Source organism: Ochotona curzoniae, unplaced genomic scaffold (genome assembly GCF_017591425.1).
Source record: "Ochotona curzoniae isolate NIBS_2020 unplaced genomic scaffold, NIBS_Ocur_1.0 contig_2321, whole genome shotgun sequence".
Lineage (NCBI taxonomy): Eukaryota > Metazoa > Chordata > Mammalia > Lagomorpha > Ochotonidae > Ochotona > Ochotona curzoniae.
Window position 1 is genome coordinate 15,601,671 of NW_024465421.1, and position 25,424 is coordinate 15,627,094.

At 49.4% G+C, this 25,424-nt stretch overlaps 1 protein-coding gene across 2 annotated transcripts in view; it reads right to left on the reverse strand.

Annotated features, from left to right (window-relative positions):
• The window catches only part of SYT17 (synaptotagmin 17), a 44,187-nt gene that overhangs the window by 4,485 nt on the left and 14,278 nt on the right, over positions 1 to 25,424 (reverse strand). For both annotated transcript variants that reach the window (XM_040973921.1, XM_040973922.1), the window contains exons 6-7: positions 12,235 to 12,355; positions 10,476 to 10,631 (exon numbers count right to left, since the gene is read on the reverse strand). In XM_040973921.1, coding sequence (XP_040829855.1) covers positions 10,476 to 10,631; positions 12,235 to 12,355 — 277 coding nt within the window. The remainder of the gene's footprint in view (positions 1 to 10,475; positions 10,632 to 12,234; positions 12,356 to 25,424) is intronic.

A 25,424-nucleotide genomic window follows, 5' to 3' on the forward strand; every position in this document is an offset into this window, starting at 1 on the left:
TAAAAAATTAAGTTATTGACTGGAGGCATTGAAACAGAGAGTATATTTTACCTTATTTAGGCCTCAGCTTTCAATCTGGTAAATCATGATTTTTTTAAAAATTAAATTTAGTTCAAAGGCAGCAAGAGACAGTATGAGTAAGCACCCATCTACTGTTTCACTCCCCAAATGCCAGCAAACCAGCCAGGTCTGGGTTGGGCCAATGCTAAGCGCACTGAGCTCAATCCATCTCCCACAGAGGTGGCAGGGACTCAATGCCCTGAGCCATCCTCTGCAGTCTCCTTATTGGAAACCTGAATCAGAAGGGGTGCTGGGCACTCCAGTGGTGGACATGGGTGTCCCAAATGCCATCTTAACCAACAGGTCAAATGCCTACCCCCACATCATTCTGATGCAATAACACTGTAGACGTCCAGGTCACTGTTAAACGCAAAACAGATCTACTCCTGTGGACAGAGAAACCTCTAACACTTATTGTTAGGAAACAAAAGCACATGGTAAGAAATGGTCCCCGTGCATGCCATCTCTGGGTTGAAAGGAATGCTCAACCAAACTGTTCAAAAGTCTCTCTCTCTCTCTCTCTCCCTCTCTCTCTCTCTCTCTCGTTGCATAATCTGGATAGTCTGAACCCTCTCATAACAAGTACAGATGACTTTGGAAAGAATACAAGGCAAAATTAGTCGCTATTAGAGAATCCACATCGAAACTGCCAGAAGGGAAGAAAATGCAAAGGAAGCCTGATAGCCTACGCTCCTTTTCCAGTTTGCAAAGTAACTTGGCTGGTGAATCATCTGGCTGTGGCAAGATGGGGGATTGGGAGTGATTCAGCATCTTGCTGCTGTGGCCATCTGAGCTCACTGGCAGGCATCAGCTTTTGGCACCTGCTAATCACTTGGAGGGAAGTCATGGCAATCTTTCCACTCTTTCAAAAAAAAAAAAAAGCCAAAACTTAAATGATAAAAAGCCAAAGCTGACTAACACGAATGACTGCTGTTACCAAAGCTGCTTGGGAGAATATCAAGACCTGTCATCCCTGTTGGAGAGAGGAGAGAGAATTCAGTGTAGCCATGCAGAATTGAGAAAGGGGATTGGAGATGGGACTGAATGTCCCTGACCCTTTCATTTAATAGGTAAAGAAACCAAGACACATAGCTAGCTGGTGATGAAAACTCGCAGTACAGGAAGGAAGTTAAGCTTTATAACCAGATCCTTAAGTTCTTTCTCTAACACAACTAAAAGTTCCATTGTAAAACACCTCTCCACACATCCCTACTTATCATAGGAACACTTCTGAATGTAGTTAGTAATATATCCTGGATCACATGTGAGGGTATTCCAGAAAGTTCCGAGAAAAATAACATTAAAAGTTACGATATAAAACCTGTTGAAACCCCTGCCTGGATTTTCCATGCTACACATTTCCATAGACGTTCTTGCAGCACCCTCAGATAGGGGCTACAATGCTCTCATCCGAAAGCAGCTTCCTCCAAACCCCTATAATCCAGAATATGCAAAAAAGCATCTAAACATCAAAGTAGACACCCTAGAGTTAGGCACAAAATCCATGAAGAGGACTCTGTGGCTGTCCCTGGCAGCCTATTTTCTCTTCATGGATTTAGACACAATTCCAATAAACCTGGTCATCTGGTGTCCCCATCTGTTGTACCTTAAACGGATGGACGGATGCTGACTGCCACACACACAAGGATCCCAGCAGACACTGGTGAAGGGGCAGACACCCTTTATACTCACAGAGCTGTGAGACTGTTTATTTTTATCATCATGACTCCTAGCTCAGAAAGCTCAGTGTCAGGGCAGGCACTTGGCATGGCAATCAGGAAGCCTGTTACGAGGTCCGCATCCCAAGCAGCAATGTTCGATTCCCAGCTCTAGATCCAACTCCAGCCCCTTGCTGATGTGATAGCTCCAGTCCCTTGCAGTAGTGATGGCTCCAAGGAACCGGGTTCTTGCCATCTTGCCGGGAATCCTGCGCTGTGGCCCTGCTCCTTGCTTCTCCCCAGCGCAGCACTTGCTGGGCGGGCATTCAGCCAACAGATCTTGTCCTGTGTGTCTGCACATCTCTCTTTGTCTCTAACGCAAATTGATTCACTAAAAAGCCAAAGACGTAAAAACCTCTGTGTTCTGAGTAATGGGTCAAAGGAAACACAAAAAGTTTTAAACTTTTTGCTTCAACTTTTCAGGTTGTTTATAATTGAAGGGGAAGGTGATCGTGAAATCTATAGGTGCCTTCTGCAGCAGCATGCCCCAAGGCTGGCTAGGCCAGGAGCTCTCCCTAACCCCAGTGCATCTTCCATGGTCTGCAGACAGACATCTCCCAGAGAAATCACCTTCTGTGGGCAGTTTACCTTCTTCAGACAGCTGCACACACACACACAGCCACCTGCTCTGTCCAGTCTACTTATGAGATGCCAACCACCATGGTGACTCAGGTTGGGGAGAGGCACCCCCGACCCTGCTCTCAGGGAGCCTGGGCAGTGCCACTGCTTGCTTAAGCACCTGCTGTGTGTCTGGCCAATGGCTAGGTAGGTCCCATGAACGAACTGGTTAAATCTTTACATCACTCCCCGCTCCCCCCGCACCCCCCCCCACCCAGAGCAGGGCCTCTTGGCACTCTTGGCCCTCTTTTATAAATTTTTTAAGATTTACTTATTTTTATTGAAAAGCCAGCTTTGCACAGAGGAGAGACAGGGATAAAGCAGGGATAAAGATTTCCCATCTGCTGATTTGCTCCCCAAAAGGCTGCAACAGCCAGAGCTAATCCAATCCAAAGCCAGGAGCCAGGAACTTCTTCTGTGTCTCCTACATGGGTGCAGGCTCTCAAGGCTTTGGGCCGTCCTATGCTGTTCTCCCAGGATATAAGCAAGGGGTTGGATTGGAAGCGAAGCAGCCAGGACTAGAACTGGAGCCCACATGGGATGCTGGCGTTACAGAGAGCAGGCAGAGGATTAGCCTGTTGAGCCACGGCTCCACCCCCCACTCAGGCCTCCCATCTCAGGAGGGGGTTGCTCTGAACATGGCAGGATGCTGAGCTCAGTTCTGGGCTCCACTGAAGGCCACACACATATGCCCAGTGTGACAACCCTACACATCTCCTGCCACTACCACCACGGCTCTAAGGCAGTCCCCATCACACCATCACTGACCCATTCTACAGCTGGCAAGGCTGAGGTCCACAGAGGTAAAAGGAGATCATTCCCAGCCCCCGTCAAAATTGAGGTGCTATGCATGAGTCAGGGGAAAGTGGATATCTGCTGTTCAAAAAAAAAAAAAAAGGAAAAAGAAATTTGTTCTGTGCTGTAGCAGCCCAACTCTTTCAGTTGCTAATTTAGTTTGCCAAGGCAGACGGTTCTGGAAGGGAAGCTGGATGACTTAGAATGTGGGTGTGATAAACACTGCAAATTAAAAGAAAAAAAAAATCCTGGTTTTTGCCAATGGGAGGGAACAGACGCTCCTGCTCCTCATTTAGCTGCTTCCCCAGGAAATGATGGATGCTCACCTGGGTCCCCAGCTGTCACAGAACCCTGGCCCCACACATCTCTGAGCCTGACGGAGTGTAGGGACACCCAGATCACAGCTGGAGCCCCAGTACCTCATCACTGTCAGCACCGTGGCTGTGGACCACCTCTTGGGCACTGGGCTAGGGTGTCCCTGAATTTATCTCAGAGATAGAGATAACGACAGACACAGAGGCAGAGGTAGAGAGGCTGTGTTCTGGCTTGGCATCTGGGCTGGCAGTTCAAATACTGGTTGGAGGTGCCTGCATCCCGTATGACGCTGCCTGGCTCCAGCTCCCTACTAATATGTATCCTGGAAGGCAGCAAGTAAAAGCTCCTACAGTGGGGTCCTTGCCATCCAGGGGACCCTGGATTGATGCTGAGTTCCGAGCTTTACTCCTGCCCATCACCGCCCCGCCTTACCCCCCGCCACTGTAAACACCGGGGAGTGAACCAGTGGACAGAGCTTTCTCTCTCTCTCTCACACTTTCTCTCAAATTAATCACTAAAAGAACAAAATACTTATACTACACCACTGTGTCTGACATGTACCATAGCATGTTTATAAGAACAATGAACATACCTTCACTAAAAATATTTTATCAGGTCTGCAGCAATGATTTAATGATTGAATAAAATTATTTAACCCGATGTCAGGCCACCTTCAAGCGCAGCATCCCATGTGGGCACCGGTTTGTGTCCACCTGCTCCACTTCCCATCCAGCTCCCTGATTTTTGGCCTGGGAAAGCAGTGCAGGATGGTCCAAGTACTTGGGATCCTAAGCTCATGTGGGATACAGGAAGAAGTCCTGGGCTCCTGGCTTTGGATCGGCTCAGCCCCAGCCACTGAGGTCATTTGGGGTGTGAACAAGTGGATGGAAGATCTTTTTCTCTGTCTCTCCTTCTCTTTGTAAATCTTATCTGCCTTTCCAATAAAAATAAATAAATCTCTCTCTTTTTAAAAAAATATTTATTTACTTTTATTGGAAAGGCAGATTTACAGAGAGAAGGAGAGACATAGAAAGATCTTCTTTCTGCTGGTTCACCCCCCAAATGCCCCACACTGGCCAGAGTTGAACCACTCTAAGGCCAGGAGCTTCTTCCAGGTCTCCCACATGGGCACAGGGTCCCAAGGCTTTGGGCCATCCTCGACTGCTTTCCCAGGCCACAAGCAGGGAGCTGGATGGGAAGTGGAGCAGCTGGGACAGGAACCAGTGCCCATACAGGATCCCGGCGTGTGCAAGGCAAGGATTTAGTCACTAAGCCATCATGCCAGGCCCAAAAATAAATTAATCTTTAAAAACAGAAATATTTTATTGCTAAATATGTCTAGGATAACCTGAACGGCTGATGCAAAGTTGCCACAGACTCTCAGGATATGGGAAATGTGATCCACATCAGGCATGGCCCAGCGAGGCACGCCCACACAACACCGTGACACTCTGGATCTGTGGGGAGTTCCTGAAGCTGCTGAGCGTTCCGTCTTGGCAGGCAACTGAGCAGGTAAGGCTCAGAGTGCAAGCTCTGGTTTGTGTGTTATTAGGCCAGTGTCAGCCCATGTTCCAAAGCTTTTGCAGAGCCTGCCCCTCAGAGGTGACCCTATGGGTCAGGATGCAGGGAGGGGCATAGCCTGCTCTTGGGGTCTCCACGCCCTCGTTGGCATACTAGGTGTAGCTGGCGGACAAGCTCCGTTCTGGCTGCCAGGGCTACCCTCCTCCACTCTGGGTCGTGGGTTCTGGTCTGCCTGTGCTGCTGCTGCTGCTGCACTCTGCTTGGGGCTGGTTCTGGGACTGGAGCCGAGTGCCCACTGCCAGCTCTGGCTCTGACCCAACTCTCCTGCTGTCAGGTCCTGGCTCCCCGACACCCGCGCTGGCTGGCGGCTCTGGGGGTGATGGTGATGAGGAGAGAGACGCTGATGAGACAGCCGAGCAGAGCCATCAATGTTCAAGCATTCAACCCCTCACACACACCCTGCGAGGACCAAGGTGGCCGACATGAGTTTTTCAAGTGGTCACTTCTGGGCTGGAAAGCTCCGCGTGCTGGCGGGTCTTCAGTGCGCATGACGGGGATGACTGGATACATCTCACGTGAGAGGAAGCCCTGTGGGGTGGCCTGCGGTGGGGGTGGGCATTTGCTTGAGGTTACGCAGCTGGTGAATGATGGGCGCCCAGATGCAAACCCAAGGGTGTGCTCCTACATGGTCAGGCCTGTCCACCTTCCACCCCTAACCCCACTCTGCCCTCCTCTTCCCCACTTCACCCTCCTCTTCCTCGTATCCCAGCATCACTTGCTCTTGGAATGGCCTCCTCACCCCTTTTCCCTGTGGGAAATCCTCACCTTCCCCACTAGCCCCCAAGCTCCTCAGGGTCTTTTTAGGCAAGAGGGCTGAGGTGACTGTCCTCCAAATCCCCTGGCCCCGCCCTCCCACGGCATCTCCCCCCTCGCCATCTCATCTTCCCTGCACATTTGATGAACCAATTTGACGCTACAGCTGCAGAAAGCCTGGCAATTACAGACAACAGAGCAGGTGCCTGGGAACTCGCTCTCACGGCGGGCCTGGGCAGCCTCCAAGCAGACAGCATAGGCAAAGGCTGACCAGCCCAGCCCGCTCCAGAAGCTACCTGAGGAGCTTTGAAAAATGACAACCGTCCCTCTGGCAAACCCTAAAAGTCAATGCTGGGGCTGGTTCAGTTACTCCAGGCTGGGTGGTCTGGCATCAAGATTAAAAACAAAAAAATCCTTCAGATAATACCAACATGCAGACATGGTTGGAGCAGGGAGTACTGGAGAATTTGATTCCTTGTAACTCACACATGTGACACGGCTGTCACTCAACTTCAACGCACCTGTTCAGTGCTGCTTGCACCTGCTGCCCCATCAGGCTCCCCTCACCAGCCTCCTGTGGTGGAATCTGCATTTTAACAAATTCCTGGAAGACTCCTATGCACGTGGGAGTTGCAGATGCCACAGTCGTTGGGCCTGGACATGCAATGACTGCCCCTTAGGAATTGTGTGTTGCAACTGAATCCACATAGGGTGGTAATGAGAGGGCGGAGACTGGCTGTGAGGACTTGGGGATGATCAGGATTTCACAGATGTATTAGGGGAAGCCACGCATGCTCATACACACATACACACACTGCTTATCTCCCTGGGGATGCTCTGTATCCCCTGGGTGAGAAAGCCATGGTCACACGAAGCCCCTAAACCTTGACCTCCAGAACCATGAACCCAAATGAGCCACCTTTCTTTACCAAGTAGCCTATCTCAGGCATTTTGTTATAGTAATGAAAATTGGACAAATACACCCCTAGAGATGCCATGGGTTGGCTGAAAAGGTTAGAACATCGGCCCTGGCTTGGGTCCCCTTCTTCAGGCTTCTGTGGCTGCCTGGCTCTGGTTACTACCAACAGGCCCCTGTAAAGCCAATGCCCATGCCAGTGGGGTATGGTCCACCATGCCACCCATTAGCTCCCAGGTTGAAATACAAAGGTGGCCTCAGCTTCTCTCCTGGGGTAGAGCCCTGTCTGATCTCTCTCCTCTTCCTGCACCCCTCCCAGCTGCATGGTACCCTTCATCTTTCATGAGTCACCTCCCCAGACACCCTAAACCCATCCCTAACTCAGCAGTTCCTGGCGTGGCACACATGACTGCCAGCTGTGCTCTCACTAGAACTCAGCTGTATGAGAACACAGGTCTCATAGGTCCTTAGCATCCAACACAGTGTCAGGGACTAGGCAGGCACTCGAGCAAATTCACCCAGCAGCGACTGACACCTGTCAGCAACTCCTGCAGGGACCTGGAGCCTACTTCCCTCCCACCCTGCCACCTGACCCCTCCTCCCACCAGGCACTGCTCCTTCACGAAGTGGGCCATAGGAAGGAAGAATGCCTGATGCCTCTCAGAGGACCTGGAGGTGTGGTGAAGGAGGCCTGGAAACTTCTGACATGACAGGTTTCACGGAAGTGAGCCCTGGGAGAGCTGGGGACCGGAAGATGATCCCTCCTTCCTTCAGAGAAACCTCACGGAGACAGCAGACTGCAGGAACCTGGTGTCTTCCGAACAGCTAACAGCTGATACTGAAGCAGCATGGCCCTAAGCCATAAAGCATATTGTGCAGAATGCCAACCATGTGGGCTCAGACACAACTTCCTGGAACAAGTACCATTGTGCCCAGGTTACAGATGAGGAAACTGAGGCAAAAATGAAGAAGGTGCCAAGATAACACCACAAGTAAACAACCAGGAACCCCATTCAGTGCCAGGCTCCTGTGCCTGCCAGGCTTAGGTCCTGGGGAGCTCCTGTTGCATTCTTTTAGCTTTTTTTTTAAAATGTCCCGAAACCAGCAGCTCAGTCCAGGTCCCCTTATGGGTAGCAGAGATCCAGCAAATCAAGTCATCCACCGTCACCTCCCGAGACACCCTAACCACCGTGCCAAATACCACCTGCCTGGCTCTCCCGTCTTGACTCCCTGGAGTCCCCACACCAATACACGACTTACCCTTTTCTGGCACTTGGCATGATGTCTTCAAGGCTGATTTATGCTATAGAATGTGCCAGAAGCCCCTGCTTTTTACACGAAGAGGCCATTGGATGCATCAAAACACACTGATCGCCACCAAGCTGCATTTCCTTCCTGCCTTCCTTTCCGACTTTTCCCTGCTTCCAGGGTCAGCCCAGTCACCTCGGCGGCCAGCTCTGCCTGACCCTGATTCAGTAAAACCTTCCTGCATTTCCCAGAATGCTTCTGGACAGTGCCTTGCCATCGTGGGAGCCGATTGGCAAGCTCCCACCTTTCATCTTGGGTAAACTTCAGCCGCAGAAATCACCTGACTGCAAACTGCAGGAGACTCCTCCTCCCACACAGGAAGGGAGCGGTGGCAGAAGGCCCCGCCCACCGGCTAATTATGGGTTTTTGGAGCTTCTCAGCAAACGCTGAAGCTGCAGCTCCATCCCACTGTTGATACGGAGTGTTTGGAAACATGCTAATGGGCTGGTTACACAGCCTCAGCCCGGAGGTGACAGCGCTCTCCTTCTGCTGACAAACAAAGCACGTTAGAACCTCACAGGCCGCAATCAGGAGGACCGTGGCTCCGACTGCACACAGTGGCTCAGTGTGCATTTCTGGTTCTGTATCTTGACTGAGCACCAGAACCCTCTGACCAGCTTTAAGAATATACATAGACAGGGACTTGTACTCTGGCTCCGCAGACTAATCCTCCACCTGCTAGCGCTGTCATCATCGTGTCCTGGCTGTTCCACTCCTGACTCAGCTCTCTGCTTGTGGCCTTGGAAAGCAGAAGAGGACAGCCCAAAGCCTTGGGACCCTGCACCCACGGGGAGATCAGGAACAAGCTCCTGACTCCTGGCTTCAGATCGGCTCAGCTCTGGCTGTTGTGGCCATTTGGGGAGTGAACCAGAGGACAAAGATCTCTCTCTCTCTCTCTGTAAATCTGCCCTTCAAATAAAAGTAAATAAATCCTTTTTTTAAAAGAAAAGAGTATGCATGTACTGGGGCTGGCATCATGGCACAGCAGGTCATGGCCCAAGTATTAGATCCCTGACACCCATGTGGGAGACTGATGGGGTTGTGGATTCTGCCTGGTCCAGCGGCAGTCACTGCACCTTAACATAAACAAATCGCCCTGTATATGCACAGTGGCATGCCCCCCTTGCTATGGGCATACATTTCAAGACCCCCAGAGGATGCCTAAAACCACAGAAGGTACTAAGTCCTAGATATGTTTTTTTTCTCTACTCACCTGCCTATGATAAAGCTTAATCGATAAGTTAGGCAGAGCAAGTGTTTAATAATATCTCTTAATACACATTTATGACAATATAATGTATAACACAAGTCATGTGGTTCCTGTTACTGGAATTTTCCATTTACTATTTTTAGACTACAGGTGACTGGGAACCAGTGAAGCCACAGAAAGCAAAACCTCTGCTAAGGGGGTGGGAATGGCAGGAGATGCCTGGAGCATCCAGGCGGATGAGTGCCTTGGGTGTGGCTTGTGGCCATGGGAGGCATTTAAGGTCCCTAGGGGGTTCTAAAATACAGCCAGGGTTCCAGCTCGCTAACCGAAGTGGATGGTTAGGGTTCCTTCTCCAGGAGGGATATTTCCAATGGGTTTTGACCTTGCGTGAGTTCCTAAGCTGAGGATCCCAGACCTTCTCTATGGGAGCAGGTGCCAGCATCCCTAGCTGGTGATGTCTACCCAAAGCGCTGGAGCTCAGCTGAGAGGTGCGTGAGGGTGTCAGTCTGAGGTGTCAGTCTCATGGGGTGACTACAGAGGATATAGGGGTTCAAAAAGCCCTCTGAAACTAGGTGCAAATGTTTCTGGGGAGGGTTCTGCAGCATTCTTAAATATTGAGGTAATGGGTTAGGCAGCAACAGATAACTAATATACCTTATAAATAGCAGGTTCAATGACTTCCTGGGAAAATGGATTAAATTCTACTAGACAGTGATACCTGAATCCTCTATGTAAGTTCTACCTGCTCTGGAGAGCTTTTCAACATCCTTCCTCCTGAGCTAGGTGGCCCTGCCTTCTCAAATGCTGCTTCATTAAACTGCAAACAATTTGGGTCATCATCATCATCATCACCAAACCTGACAGAGCGAGTACTGAGTAGGCACCAGGTACCACTCCAAAGTCCTAAACGGCCTGCTCTTCCCAACACACCCAGAACACACGCAGTATCATTCTCCATACTTTACAGAGGGGCAAACTGAGGCTCCAAGGAGTTGTGAACTTGCCAACAGCCCCACTCATGACACAGCAGCGCCAGGAAACCTGGCTCCAGAGTCCACGTTTGTTACAATACACCCAAACTCAACAGATGGCAAATGGATGCAATTCCAGTGGTTGAACACTGGACATAACGCTCTTCGCGAAGACTGGTCTCTAAGACATGGCTCAGCCAGGGCTCCTCTGGGTCGGGTCTGCCACCCACCTGTAAACACGAGGCTGGCATTTTCCAGTTCTTCCTGGGGCACTTTGAAGCTGAAGGATTCATTGTAGAAGGGATCGATGGTGCCTCTTAAGAAGGATGTCTTCTTGGTTTTCACAAGTTTGAGTCCGTGCACCAGCTGGATTTTCACAAAGGGGTCTGGAAATTGGAAAAAGCAGCATAGACTGTAAGAGATCATCAGACCCACTTCATTTGTTCAATTTCCATGTATCTACTCATTAATCTGTTCCTCCATCATCTACCCTATTCAACTTTTCCTATTTCTGTCTCTCCATCCGTCCACTGACCTAAATATCCAAACACCCATCTTCGAGGTCACTACCAATCCTTTCATTATTTTTGCTCCATTCATCCCAATCACCCATTCATCTTTTCCACCCATGAATCCATCCATTGGTCCACTGATCCATCTCTCCGTCAGTCCACACATCCACCTGCCTTTTATTTCTTCATCCTCCCATCTATCCATCTGTGACTCATGCATCATTTTCCCTTCTGTCTGCTCATCCGTTCACTCCCTCCTCTCTTCCTTCAGCCGTGTAATAATTATTTCAGGCATCATGTTCATCCTACATATGAGAGAACTGAAGACTCGGTGTGAGGGATGATTTGCTTAAGATCTGTTTAGTGGATGAAGTAGCAGACTCAGGGTCTGTCCTGGTTTTCTGCCGGTAGAGACCCATGGCCACATCAGCAGGTAGCTGAGTGAGCAGCCAAGCACGGGAGAGCAGGGATGGCACAGCCACACCAGCACTCTTGGGTCATCTGACAATGGGATTCATGTACATTATGTAGTATCTGTTTAAACAACCCCATGAGACGAATATTATTATTGTATCCAACTTCAGAGATGGAGAAATCAAGGCCGACTGAGGCATACAGAGGTGAAGTAATTTCCATTTGCAAACCGTGAAACTGGGATTTGACATCAGAAGCCTTAATCGTTTTTATCAAACTGACTGTCCTATTGATACGACTTTGATACAGTCCTTCCACTGGCTCCCCTTGATACCCCTGTTTTTATAATGTGGCTTTGGACAATGTGAGATATCTTCTAGCTTCAGCTGTCATGTTACAGAAAAGTAATTTATTTTTGTTACTGCACTTAGAAAAGGCAGTTATTTCCACCACTGAGCTGAGGAGATCCAGGGAGCACAGATCACAATAATATCCTCCGCTGTCACCCGAGAAGCTGCATCCATATGGGATGGAATCTGTTCTGCTTCATTAAAAGTCATGTTGGAATTGGTTTTTCCACACAGCAGACACTAACTACAACAGTCATTTCAGGGCTAGGATTTATAAAGATTCACAGCACACACAAAATGAGCTGCGAAAACCTCGGGGCGTGTGGGTGGTCCGCCTACATCGTGGAGGAGGAATCATGGTCTCTGTACACTACTGCCACCTAGAGCACAGAGTCTGTATTGCAGGCACAGTGTTTGGAAAGGCAATAACCTTATCCAGGTTAGTAGGGATGTTATACAGAAGGTCCTAGATTTTCAGTAGCTCATCCAGACTCAGTCAACCCTCCTCCTCCCATTTAAAGAGTGTTCCTGCTGCACCCTAAGAATCATCTGATATTTTATTTTCCCTCTTAAACCAGCATCCTGATTCCAGAGGCTGAGTTCCACAGAGAATCTTCTGTGGCACCCAGGTTTCAGAAAAGGATAATTGAGTCTCCTGACCAAACCCACCTGCCCCTTTAAAGCTGTGGAGGAAGGAAAGACCTGTGTCGTACCTGAACCTTGGCTCACATCTGTCTGAAGAAGCTGCTTGGCTCGGATGACGTCCACATTCAGTCTCCCGGCACTGGGGAGGTAATTCAGCGAGAGCAGCAGCTCCCCCAGCTCCACCTCATTCTGTGGGCAGAGGAGAGTGTCAGGAAGATGTGCGTTCCCTTTTGTTGCATCTGTACCCCTCTACAGGAAATCAATTCCCGTCGCTTCCACCTGAATTGCTGGTGTGTGGATCACCTGATGGTGGGTGTCTCTCTTATTTCTCTTAGTCTTTGTCTCCAATGATTATTGGAAATTTCTGATTTTACAGTGTCTAGCAAAAGCACTAAAAAATCAAAACTAAATATACCATGCCATGCTCTATACTAAGTACCTGATAAGTGATTAGCTAATTCAATCTATCTATTGACGCTGTAGAGTATTAGCATCCGCACAGTTTAGTAGAAGAGAAAACTAAGCTCAGAGTGCTTTAAATAACTTGCCCAGAGCCACACATTGGGGAAGAAGCAGAACTGGCAATCAGACCCAACAAGGCTGATGGCAGGAACTCTGACCCAAGACCCTACCAAGTCAGTCTCTAGGTGGAAAAAAAAAAAAAGTTCTTAACATGTAGCCACAACACAAGCCTACTTGTGGCAGTGCCTGACACAGTGCTGTCACTTGTTGAAGAGTCCTGACCCCATGCCCTTGATGTCCACACGGCCACACTTGTAGACAAGTCATATCAGCACAGTGCACGCCTGGGCACTACCATGTCACAGAAAGCAGCAGCAGCTGCCCTCAGCTTCTTTTAAATAATCATTACAGAAAATCTCAGCCATGTTCAAACATACATTCCATCATAACATCTCCCCTAGGTTCATCACTTAGCTGTAAGAATTCCTGCCAGCCTGCCCAATGACTTTTCACCTATTTATTTATAAAATGATTAGCTGGCAATATATATTTTTAAAAGCTCTAATCATGATGGTAATGTAGTGGGAGTCCCACCTGCTCCACTTGCAATTCAGCTCCCTGTTCACGTGCCTGGGAAAAGGCAGCGGCTAATGATCTGGGTCCTTGGCACCTACATGGGAGATTCAGATGGGGCTCCTGGCTCCTGTCTTCCACATGGCCTAGCTACCGTGGCCATTTGGGTAGTGAATCAGCAAGTGGGAAAATCTCTTTCTTCACTACTACTTTCAAGTAAATAAATAAATCTCCTAAAAATAGTTTACACTGAGCCTAGAGTCAGCCCCTCCTCGCCTCATGTTCTACGTCCATGGACTCAAAGCATCACATGCAAAGCTGTTTAAAAACTGCACTGTACACAGACTGGCGTCTGGTCCCTCCCTAAACAATACAGTGCAACAACAACTTACATGGCCATTACAGAGTAGTGTACATTACATTAAAGTCTACAGAAGGTCCTGCCCATGTGGAAATGCTTCTTCTAAGTGAGACAATAGTCAAGGTTGCCTCTGTCATTCCCCAGAGCGCTCGAGGCCCCACTTCATGTTCAGAGGACAGTAAACAAGACAGAGTTTACTCGCAAGAAACGTGATTCTGCTTATCACTCCCGTTGGCACTGGAAATGGGCTTATGAGCAGTGAAACGATTCACCCAGGCTTTTCTAGAAATAATCAGAACTGGAGCTCCCAGACTGGTCTGTCTCAGACAGAGAACCACTGGCATATTCATTTCCACACCTAATCCTGTTCTAGAAAGAAAAAACAAAGTCTACAGAAGAATATGTATGTAGTCTATGCAAATACCAGCCCATTTAAAGGACTAGAGATCCTTGATTTTGGTGTCCTTGATGGAGGTAGGGTGCAGTTGGGGGAACATTCCCTGGACCAACCCCTTGAGGGTGCTTGGGGATGACTGTGTCTGACACTTAAAACACACATTAAAGAGGAGGACAAGATGTATTAGGCAGGGTGAAAATGGTGACCAGTGGAGGACAGCCCTAGGGCAGGCAAGGACGCTCCGAGATGGTGGTGGGTGTCTGAGGGGATCCTGAATGGAGGGAAGGATAAATTCTGGGAAATGGGGGATGAGATAGAGCAGGCAGAGGGAGCAGCCAGTTCAAGGAAGAGAGCGAGCAGGGAGGAACCAGCCGGAGGTGAGCAAACACCAGAGGCAAGGCCAGCCTGGCTTGAGAGCAGCAAGAGTTTCTAGACACATCCATGGGAATCAAAGGAAGCTGCTCAGTGGGTGCCCCTGGGAGAGTCTGCCCCAACCCAGTCTCTCATTAGCATCATAAAACACAGGCAAGTTGGGGAAAAGCAAGCTAAGTCTCTGCCTACAACACCAGTATTCCACATAGGTTCAAGTTCAGACTGCTACAGTTCCATCCACCCCTCCAGCTTGTGGTCTGGGAAAGCAGCAGAAGACCAATACTTTCAAGCTCACACCTGCATGGGAGACCTGGAAGATGCTCCTGGCTCCTGGCTTTGGATCAGCTCAGCTCCAGCCATTGTGGACATTTGGGGAGTAAACCAGTAGATGAAGGATCTTTCCTTCTCTTTATAAATCAGCCTTTCCAATAAAAATCAATAAATTATTAAATAAAATTAAATCAATTTATAGAAAATAAACGTATATCCTGGGCCCTTAACCCCCATGGGGTCTCCATGTCCTTCCTGTAGCCCTCAAGAGTGGACAAAGCAGAGCCACTATTCCTGCCCCCTGCAGCATGTCTGAGCAGGCAGAGCGATTTTCATCTTTAAAAAGCTGAAGCTCTTTTCTTCCTGCTCCCCCTTTGTAGGCTGGAAGCTTGCCATGCTCACTGCCCGCCCACCCCAGCCCTACGGCGCCCCTGTTGTATTTTTCCAGCAAGGCCTGCCCATTGATCCGGCCACTCTCTCTGCCTCATCTGAAGGGTGATCAATTTGCAAGTCTGGAGTCAGGGAACAAATGGCAGAAAATAAAGAGGGCTAATTGAGCAATATTGATGAGTTAGGTGCTAAAACAGATATGGGTTCTTGTTGGATCCTAGGTACAGGGGACATTACGACCCTCAAAGCAAACCTAGGCTGAGAGATCACCCTAGGCCAGGCCCAGTGCCAAGCAAGGGATTCATCCCTTCACCCACTCCAGAGGAGTGAACTAAGGTTTAAAGACAGCATGTGAATGGCTGAAGATCATGACTCCCACAGAGGATTTAAATTCAGTGCCCCCATGTGTTCTTATACCACGTAGCTGGAAAGAAGACACAATTAAAGACACCAGGAGATTCAGTCTTTAAGGGGACAGAAGACACCAAAAAAAAAAAAATTCAAAATTTCAAGAGCTGTGCATCTACTAGAATGACAGTAACAAAAATAAAATATACACACATGGAGAGAAAATAATAAGTGCTTGGAGAGGAAGAGAGAAAATCAAAATCTTTACACACTCACTGCTGGTGGGAATGCCAAATGGTCCAGCCAAAGCAGTAAACAGCATGGCAGTCCATACAAAGGTTAAACAATATGGTCTATCTATACAACAGAACGAGATTGGTGAAGGAAAGAAACTACAACACAAAGAAACCTACGAAACACGCTAAGTTAGGGACGGCATTTGGTCTAGTGGTTAAGACATCTAAATCCCATGTCTGAATCCCAGCTCCGGCTCCCGACTCTAGCATCCTGTTAACGTGGACCATGCAAGGCAGCAGGCGAAAGCCTGAAGACTTGAGTCCTTATCATCACTGTTGGAAATCTGGATTGAGTTCTCAGCTCCCGGCTTTGGCCTCAGCCCAACCGCAGCCATCATCATCGTCATTTGGGATGACCATGGATGAAAACTCTGTTTCTCAAACATATCAACAAAAATTATAAAAACTCATGATACATGAAAGAAACTAGACACAGCAGATCATAGAGTATATAATTACACTTACGAGACATACAGAATAGAGGTCAAAAGTAAATTTGTGGTTGCCGGGATCTGGGAGGAGGGAGCATTGCAGAGTGACACAGAGTTCCCTTTGGGTAATGGAAACCTTTGGGAATTAAATAGAGGTGATGGTGGCACGCCATTGTGGGTGCAATAAATACCTCTGAATGGTATGCTTTACATTGATTAACTTTATGTGATGTAAGTTGCACCCCAATTTAAGAACTCAAAGGTCTAGGGACTAAGGAGCCATGTGAACTGAAACCAAGACTCTCCCATTCTTAGGAGAGATGAAGCCAGAGAAGGCTACATGGAGAAAGCAGCCTCAGAGTCAACTTTCACAGATTAGTAAGATTTTGTCTGGCAAACGCCGCAAGGAGGGGTACTCCATGTGGACGGAACCTTTCACTGTAGCCCCGATGGAGGCTCTCGACTTTGAAATTCTCCACCTCATAATAAAGTCCCAAGGTATTGGTTTTTAATAATAGTCAAAGAAGGTGGATGATTCAGATTTTAAAATGAACTTGGTGAGGATTCTGCTTGCCAATGACACTACCCACACTCGGCTGCCCTCCTCGCTTCTGGAAGTTGTTAACGTGGAGAGAGAAAATGTTGGCTTCCCTCGCAGGTCCCACAGGTGCACGCTCCAGGCCCCCTAGAAGCTGGTGAGCCCTCCTCTCCACCTCCACTTCAATAAAGGAGAGCAATCTATTTTTGGCAAGAACTTGACATTTCAGCAAGGACACTGAAGTAACTGTTGAGAAATTTCAACAAATGCTGGGATCTTCAGCTCAAGTTGGATACTCTCTTTAATGACGTAGGGTGAGAGACACCATGTTTTCAGGGTTTGGTTGGGGGTCTCAGCAACTCACCTTGACCCAGTTTTGGAGAATCCCCTCTACCCTTAGGGTCTCTGCCCCAGCAGGCACAGCACCTGGGAATGGACCTTCACTCAGACACCAGAGGGTCCAAGGAATTGGTTATCTTTCCAGTCCTTTATCTCTAGAAGCATCTGATGCTAAATAAATTCATTAACTTACTGCTTTTGGAAACAGAGAAAGCACCCATACACTGGTTTACTTCCCAAATGCTCACAATGGCAGGAGCTGAGCTGGGCTGGGGCCAGAACTGGAAGCTACAAATGCAATCCAAGTCTCCCACATGAATGGCAGGGAAGCCAACACCTTGAGCCACCGCCTGCCACCTTCCAAGGTGTATTTTACCAGGAAGCTGAACACAGGAGCAGGAGCTGGGAATTGAACCCATGTACTTCATAGGAGAGGTGGGTGCCTCCACCACCACACCAAGTATATGTCCCTGGTGCTAACTTTAAAGATTTTTTTTATTGGAAAAGTAGATCAGATTCATGGAGAGAAGAGACAGAAAGATCTTCAGTCTGCTGGTTCAATGCCTAAATGGCTGCAATGGCTGGAGCTGAGCAAATCCAAAGCCAGGAGCCTCTTCCAGATCTCCCTCATGGGTGCAAAGTCCCATGGCTTTGGGCCATCCTTTGCTGTTTTCCCAGGCCATCAGCAGGGAGATGGATGGGAAGTGTAGCAGCTGGGATACAAACTGGTGCCCATATGGGATCCCAGTGTTTACAAGGTGAGGATTTGGCAATTGAGCCATCGTGCTGGGTCCCCACCCCTCTGATGCTAACTTTAGAAGCTGTAAGTGTGGCACAGAGTGATGGCTCAATTGGCTAATCCTCTCCCTGCAAGTGCTGGGACCATATATGGGCACCGGTTCATGCTCCCAGTTCCCTGCTTGGGGCCTGGGAGATCAGTGCAAGACGGCCCAAGTCCTTGGGATCCTGCACGCATGTGGGAAGTCCAAAGGAGGCTCCTGGCTTCAGATCGATTCAGTTCTGGCTGTTGCAGCCATTTGGGGAGGGGGTGAACCAGCAGATGGAGAATCTCCATCTCTCCTTCTCTCTGTAAATCTGCCTTTCCAATAAAAACAAATAAATCGTTAAAAAAAAAAAAAGCTGGGCCCGGCGCGGTGGCGCAAGTGGTTAAGTCCTCGCCTTGCACGCCCGGGATCCCATATGGGCGCCGGTTCTAATCCCAGCAGCCCCGCTTCCCTTCCAGCTCCCTGCCTGTGGCCTGGGAAAGCAGTTGAGGACGGCCCAAAGCTTTGGGACCCTGCACCCGCGTGGGAGACCCAGAAGAGGCTCCTGGCTTCGGATCGGCATAGTATCGGCCCGTTGCGGCTCACTTGGGGAGTGAATCATCGGACGGAAGATCTTCCTCTCTGTCTCTCCTCTCTGTATATCCGCCTTTCCAATAAAAAATAATAAAAATAAATCTTTAAAAAAAAAAAGCTATAAGGTACAACATTTGGAATGTGGGCATAGTGGGCAGCACCACCTCATCCAGTAACTCTTCAATGTGCCCCTGTCCCAGGAGGTTCATAAAATTCATGGGTGGCTGGGGAACGCCGATACCTTGTACTTGCAGTAATTTTGTCCCCCCCTCCACGCCTCCAGAGACGTGTGGCAGTATCTGGAGATAGTCTGGGTTGTCACAGCTGAAGGGGGAGGAAGATTTTCCTGGCATCGAGAGGGCAGCGGCCAAAGGTGCTCTCCAACCTCCTGCAAGGTGCCAAGACGTAGGACAGCCTCCCTCTCCCCTAACAAAGGGGTCGCAGCCCTAAACATCCATGAGGCCCGAGCCAGCAAGTCCTGAAGGAAACCTGTGAATGCAGACATGACTCATCCTCTCCTCCTACATCTGATCCCTGCCTGAACAAATTGTTCCTGGGAAGAGGAGGCTGAGCTGTTCCCCAAGAGGTCAAGTGCATCCCAGGGCCTCACCCGGCGGCTCACACATCTCACCCAGACCTGAAAAGGTCAGAGCACCTCCCAGAGTCCAGAGCCGTGGAAGCGCAAGCTTAACTCTCTCTCTCCTGCTGCTTCCATGAGCCTTGCTTCTTGGCTGCCAGGCAGACATCCAAGCACCCTGTCAACACACAGCTCATCTCAGGAAGGGGGCTCAGCTATCACAGAGAGCGCACCTGCCATTTGGGGGAAGACCTCCAACTTGACAGCATCTCCTCTGAACAAAGGTGCTCAGACAGGGCTGCGGTACAAGAGCAGATGTGATCTAGTATAAAACTTGAGGCTTATAAAAAGAGAAGCTAGGGCACCGCAGCAGTGGTTCAACAGGCTAATCCTCCACGTGTCGCACTAGCATCCCAGATGGGTGCCAGTTTGTTCCACAGCCACTCCACTTCTCATCCAGCTCCCTGCTTAGGGTCTGGGAAAGCATCAGAAGACGGCTCAAGTCCTTGGGATTCCTGCGCCCATGTGGGAGACCTAGAAGAAACTCCTGGCTCCTGGCTTTGGATCAGCTCAGCTCTGATCATTGTGACCATGAGGAGTGAGTCAGTGGATAGAAGAGCTGTCTGCCTCTCCTTCTCTGTAAATCTGCTTTCCAATAAAAAAAAAAATCAGGCCTGGCATGATAGCATAGATGTTAAAGTCCTTGCTTTGCATGCACCAGGATCCCATACAGATACTGGTTCTAATCCCAACAGTTCCACTTCCCATCTAGCTTCACCAACATTTAAAGTTAGAACAGGTTTCTTAAGAGAAAACCCACCTGTAATTGTAACATTCTCAGCATTTCCCCTCAAATCTAGTGATAGCTCTAGTATGTGCCATGTTGTCGGCTTAAACTACAAAATGAAACCTGTCATGGAAGCATGGCCGGTAGCCGGCACCACAACATAACCAGTGAAGCCTCCACTTGCAGTGCTGGCACTAGGGGTGCTGGTTCAAGACCCGACTGCTCCACTTTCAATCTAGTTTCCTGCTAATGCACTTGAGAAAGCAGCAAAAGATGGCCCAAGTCCCTGAACCCTTGTCACCAATGTGAGAAACCTAGAAAAACCTCCTGGCCTTTGATTTCTGTCTGGCCCAGCCCCAGGCCACTGCAGTCATTTGGAGAGTGAATCAGCCATTGGAAGATATATTTCTCTCTCCTTCGCTGTAACTTTTTCAATCTAATTAATTAATTAAGAAAGCTCTATAGACAAGTAGCTTTGCCTCCAACTATCCCGAATCCCAAGGTAGGACCAATGGCAAGTGGAATTATAGAATGAGTTCTCTCCCAAGTAGAAGAGGCAGCAGCAGGGGCACCCCAGGGCGCTTCCAAGGAAGTGGCTGGGAGAAGGGAAGGCAGGTTACTTAGCCTCAGTTCCCTCCTATACATAAGGGGACAAAGTGTTTGTACTCAGTACAATAAAGTCCCAGGCTGAATGTGGCCCATAGCAAGTGCTGTGTAAGAGGCACCCAGCACTGCCTTCACATCCCAGCCCCGCCAGTTCCCTGGCAGTGAGTGTTACTCCTGGTGGACAGGCAGGGATTTGGACTCCAGTTCACATAGCTGCTAAATGGTCAGGTTCAGCCTCATTCAAACTAACGCTAACGCTCTATACACAAGGGTGTTTATTTAATTAAAAAATCTACTGAGTCACTCCTAAGTGCTACCAACAGCAGGACCAAACAAGAACAGAGGCTAATCAGCCCAGCATGATGTCCTCTTCTCCTTTCCCCCCATTCCTCCATCTCCATCTTCCATATGCTGGTCATCTCGCTCTCTCTCCCTTTCTGTCTTTCTTTCCTTCTCCCCACCCCTGCCCGCCTTCTCTATCACGTGTCTATCCTCTCTTTATCCCTTGTTCACTCTTTCTCCATTTTCCACTACCCCTCTTCCCCCCTCTTTCTTTCTATCCAACTCCCTGTTTATGGCCTGGGAAAGCAGCTGAGGACAGCCCAAACCCTTGGGACCCTGCACCTGCCTGGAAGACCCTGAAGAAGCTCCTGGTTCCTGGTTTCGGATTGGCTCAGCTCTGGCCATTGCAGCCATCTGGGGAGCGAACCAGCAGATGGAAGATCTTCCTCTGTCTCTCTTTCTCTTTGTAAATCTGATCTGCCTTTGCAATAAAAGTAAATAATAATAATAATAAACACTCCAGTGTGAGCAACTTCCTTCCAGAAGGGTTCCAGAAGACACATTCCCAGTGGGACCTGTGCATGGGGCATAACTTGCGTTAACTTGTCACCCAGCCAGCTAGTGCACCACAGAGCTCATTTCAGACCCAAGTCTGCCCAGCTCGAAGCATCAAGCCTCCCCACTCCCGCCCGTCACCAGAGGTTTCTCAGAATGAGGCTCAGCACTCGCCTGTCTTAGAATTTTAGCACCCAAGGTCAAGTGCAAGTTCTGGCACCTCCGCCCAAGAATTTGTAAGGATGGGGCCTGGGGTCTCCCCTCTGGGGGCTCCGGGGTGACTGAGATGCTTGTTAATGAGAATGACCAGGATTGCGGAAGTCCCTTGGATTTCAATGGTCCTCAGTCCCAAAGACTGTGTCTTCTAACTGGGCCCCAGAGCTGGCCACTCGGCACCTCCACAGCCTAACCCATCACCGCCTCTCTTGTCCTTAAGACCACAGCAATGGCACCATGCTTCCTCTGCCTTTGCTTCCCTGGGGTTCTCTTCTGATCATTTCCAACTACAGAAAAGCTGGGCAGTGAACACCTTCAGTTATGTCTCCCAACTTCTGCAATATAGGATTAACAATAATCCCAGAACCCTTCCTAAAATGCTGCCTTACCCTGATCCAGCCCTCACTCTAGCTGCCCTGAAAGCGTTTCAAACTGAAGCTGCAGACGATAGCACTGTTTCCGCATATTCCCAAGCAGACTGCCCTAACTATGTGGCTTATAAACACCAAACATGTATGTCTCACAGCTCTGAACTTTGAGAAGTTCAAAATCAAGGCATCTGCAGATTCAGTGTCTGCTGGAATACTCGTAGGAGGCACCTACTCACTTCGCTTCCATCTGGCGGAACATTCAAGGCAGCTCTCAGGGTTTCTAGAACAAGGTTACTAACTCCCACATGTGGAGAGGAGACTCTGCCCTCTAGACTGAATTCTAAAAGGCCTCATACTTAGCAGCACCCGTTGGGGGTGAGGACTTCGACCCACTGATTTGGAGGGGCAACATCGTTCAGACCAAAGCTCAGCTGAACCCTTCAACAGGTGCATCATGAAACACACGGCTGCACACATCCTTCCCAAGTTCTGTGAGTCTCCGGCAGAACAGGGGGCTTCGGATCTGGCCACCAGCTTGACCTTCCTTTCCAAAGTCATGTGATCTCCAGAGAAAACAAACTGCTTCCATCCCTGATATTTTTACGACTCAAAAAATTTGATTCAAGAGACAATGTTCATAATACATGGTTCACAATTGCAAAATAGATGGAACCATTTCAAGGGTCTGCTGATGGAAACACACAAAAATACGTCATACACTCAGTGAGATAGGATTCAGCCTTAAAAAGGAAAGAGATTCTGACTTACCCTACAGCAGGAATGAGCCCTAAGGACGGGATGCTAAGCGAAAGTAGCCAGTCAAACAAGCCCTGTAGGATTCCACCTCCAAGCATACAGACAGCGAGTAGAGTTGGGGTTGCCAGAGGATAGGAGAAGGGGGAATGAGGAATTAACTGTTTAATGGGGACACAGTTTAAGTGGATGGTGGTGATGAATACACCAAACAATACAAATGAACTAACTAAACTTCATGCTTAAAAATGATCAAGGCAGGGGACAACACGATGGTTCAATGGCTAATCCTCTGCCTACAAGTGCTGGCACTGCTTCTGGTCTGGGAAAGCAACAGACGCTGGCTCAAAGTGTTGGGACCCCGCACCCACATGGGAGACCCAGAAGACGCTCCTGGCTTCAGATCAGCTCAGCCTTGACCACTGAGGCCACTTGGGGTGCAGATAGATCTTTCTCTGTCTCTGCGTCTATCTGTAAATCTGCCTTTTCAATAAAAATAAATATATTTTTTAAAAGACAAGGTGGTAAATTCCATGTGTGTTTTTACAGTTAAGACCAAACTTTACAAAACGAATATGGCCCACACACACAGGCCTCTAAATGACCCTCATCCACTTGCATGGGCATAACATCTCACAGCAAGCAGTATCATTTCCTGCCCATGTCAATCACTTCTCCCATTTTGTATTTCTATGCCATTATTTTCATTATCTTCCAGCCAAATCTTTTCAAAAAGACAAAAAAAATGTCATCATAGCTCCATTAGCTGCCAGTTTCCTGAATGCCAAGATCAAAGATGCCATGTTCAAAGGCGCAGGACAGATGGGACATGCTGCTGGAGAATGCTCATACGCTGGCCCTGCAAAGCCACCTGCTCATCTTCCACATGGGTTCTCCAAGACACAGAAGGCAGAAACAGACCTCAGGAGCAACTCTGTTCACCTGGGGGGCAGGCCAAAGCCCAGACACTGCAGAGCTCTGTCTTCACACTTCCACAGCTCCCCTTCGGCCTCAACTGGCTAAGCCAATTGTTGAAGGCAAGACACTAGCTTCTATGTGAATGGCCGCACCTGATGCTGTCTCCCACCCAGGCCTGTCTTTCCTGGTGAGAGTCTTTCTGCAGGATCAGCCTCTCCTTGTCCACACAGAGAATGGCAGACAAAGCAGCTACTTGGCTATCTGGTCCCCAGACTTTCCACTCCTTGTCTCTTCCCTCACCCCAATGTCCTGTCTGTGCCTCGAGACAGAATGGCATGACAGTCAGCTAGCTGATTCATCTGCACAGAAAACCTGGGCACATAACAGAAATTCCAGAAAAACAAAGAGTAATAAAGAGGGATGAAGAGACAGAACAAGTATCTGACAGATGTACCCAAGCGTCTCCTGTGTAAACGATCATGAGCCCTTGTAAGGAAAGACCCGTGTGCATGAGGAGTGAGGCCCAGGAGCACAGCCACCAAGAAGAACCAGACCCTAACCTGCAGAGATGACAAGGTGAGAGGCCCCAGAGGAACAGACAGGACCACCCACGTGAACGACCCCCAGGGTCCACCTGGCAGAAAGATTTCAATGGTGTGCATCCTTTGGGTGCTCAGAAGTCCACTGGGACTCAGGAAGTGCCTGTAGGTCACAGGCTTGAGGAGAAGCCAGAACCTCCTGCTGGGGATGAGCCTGCCACCACCTGGGACATCAGAGTGGGAGAGATGAGCTCACCTCCAGAAGGCCAGCTGCTGGGCCTCCAGACGGCACCACCTCCAGGCAGGCAAGAAGTCCCTACTCACATGTAGCCTCTCCCCTGGGAGTCCTCCTTCATCCTTGAAGCAGCCCAGCACAGGCTTTCTCTGGTCCTGGCCAATGCTATTCAGATGTTACCACCCAACCACAGCGCCCTGATGATGGTGGCACCCAAGGCCTGTGCGGAAGCAGAGCGCCTCCTCTCATCCCCACAGTTAGCCTGAGGTGTGGATTGAGTAGGACTTGCCTCCCCCAGACTCCAGCCAGCTGCAGAAACTGAAATCTTCCTGCTCATGGATGAGGGGTGAGGGCCGGAGACTCGATCTAATGATGGCATCTGTTGGCAGGTGCTTAGGTTACTGCGGGTGGCCCATAGAGGGTGGCTCCCACCAGAGCGTGGAGCTGGAGTGTGACTTGGGTTCTCTACTGTTCTCTCTCTCACTTGCTTGCTCGCTCTCATTCTCTCTCCCTCCCATTCCCTTCCTTCCTCCATTTCTCCCTCTGTGGGTCTCTCCTCCATACAGAGGTGCCTTATGGCGTCACCTGGTCCTGAACTGTCACCTCCAAATGGACGCTTTTCCATAAGCTCCTTTGGGGTCTTTTACATTCAGGGAAAGCCATGGAATGAAGAAGTGGTGAGAAGGTAGGTCCAAGGCCACTTTCTCCACATGATACCCCAAGGGCTCCCCATGGGAGGGCAACTCTTAGCTGAATGGGGGGGGGTGTCTTATTTTGTTCCTACCCCCCACCTCCCACCCCCTCTCTACATTGTTCCATCTCCCACTTCTGTGTGTGCACGCGCACACCAAGCCATCCCCTGGGATCATGCGGGAAGGCAAGGAGGGAGGGTGAGATTGCCGTGGTTAGCCAGCTGTGTGGGAACAGACCTTGGGCAGGGACGCAGAGCAGGTGCGGTGTGTGGATGCCTGGGTGTATCCAGCACCTTCCACACAGGGGAAGGCAGGGAGTTTGGCAAGATGAGATTGGTTTTGTCCAGTGGGTCCACTTATTTAAACTGGAAGTTTCTAGATGGTTGAAGCAGGATAAAACCCTACGCCATCAAATACCCAGGACAACACACAGAAAGCACCCAGCATACTCTGAGGGTGTGGCAGGAAGAGGGCCTAGCATGAGGACTTGCCCAGGGTGCCAGGGGGATCTCAGGGGCGCCGTGTCTGCCACCTCCTCACCCTCATCACCCCAGCACACACAGTAGCTTGACGTCCATCGGCTGCCAGCTGC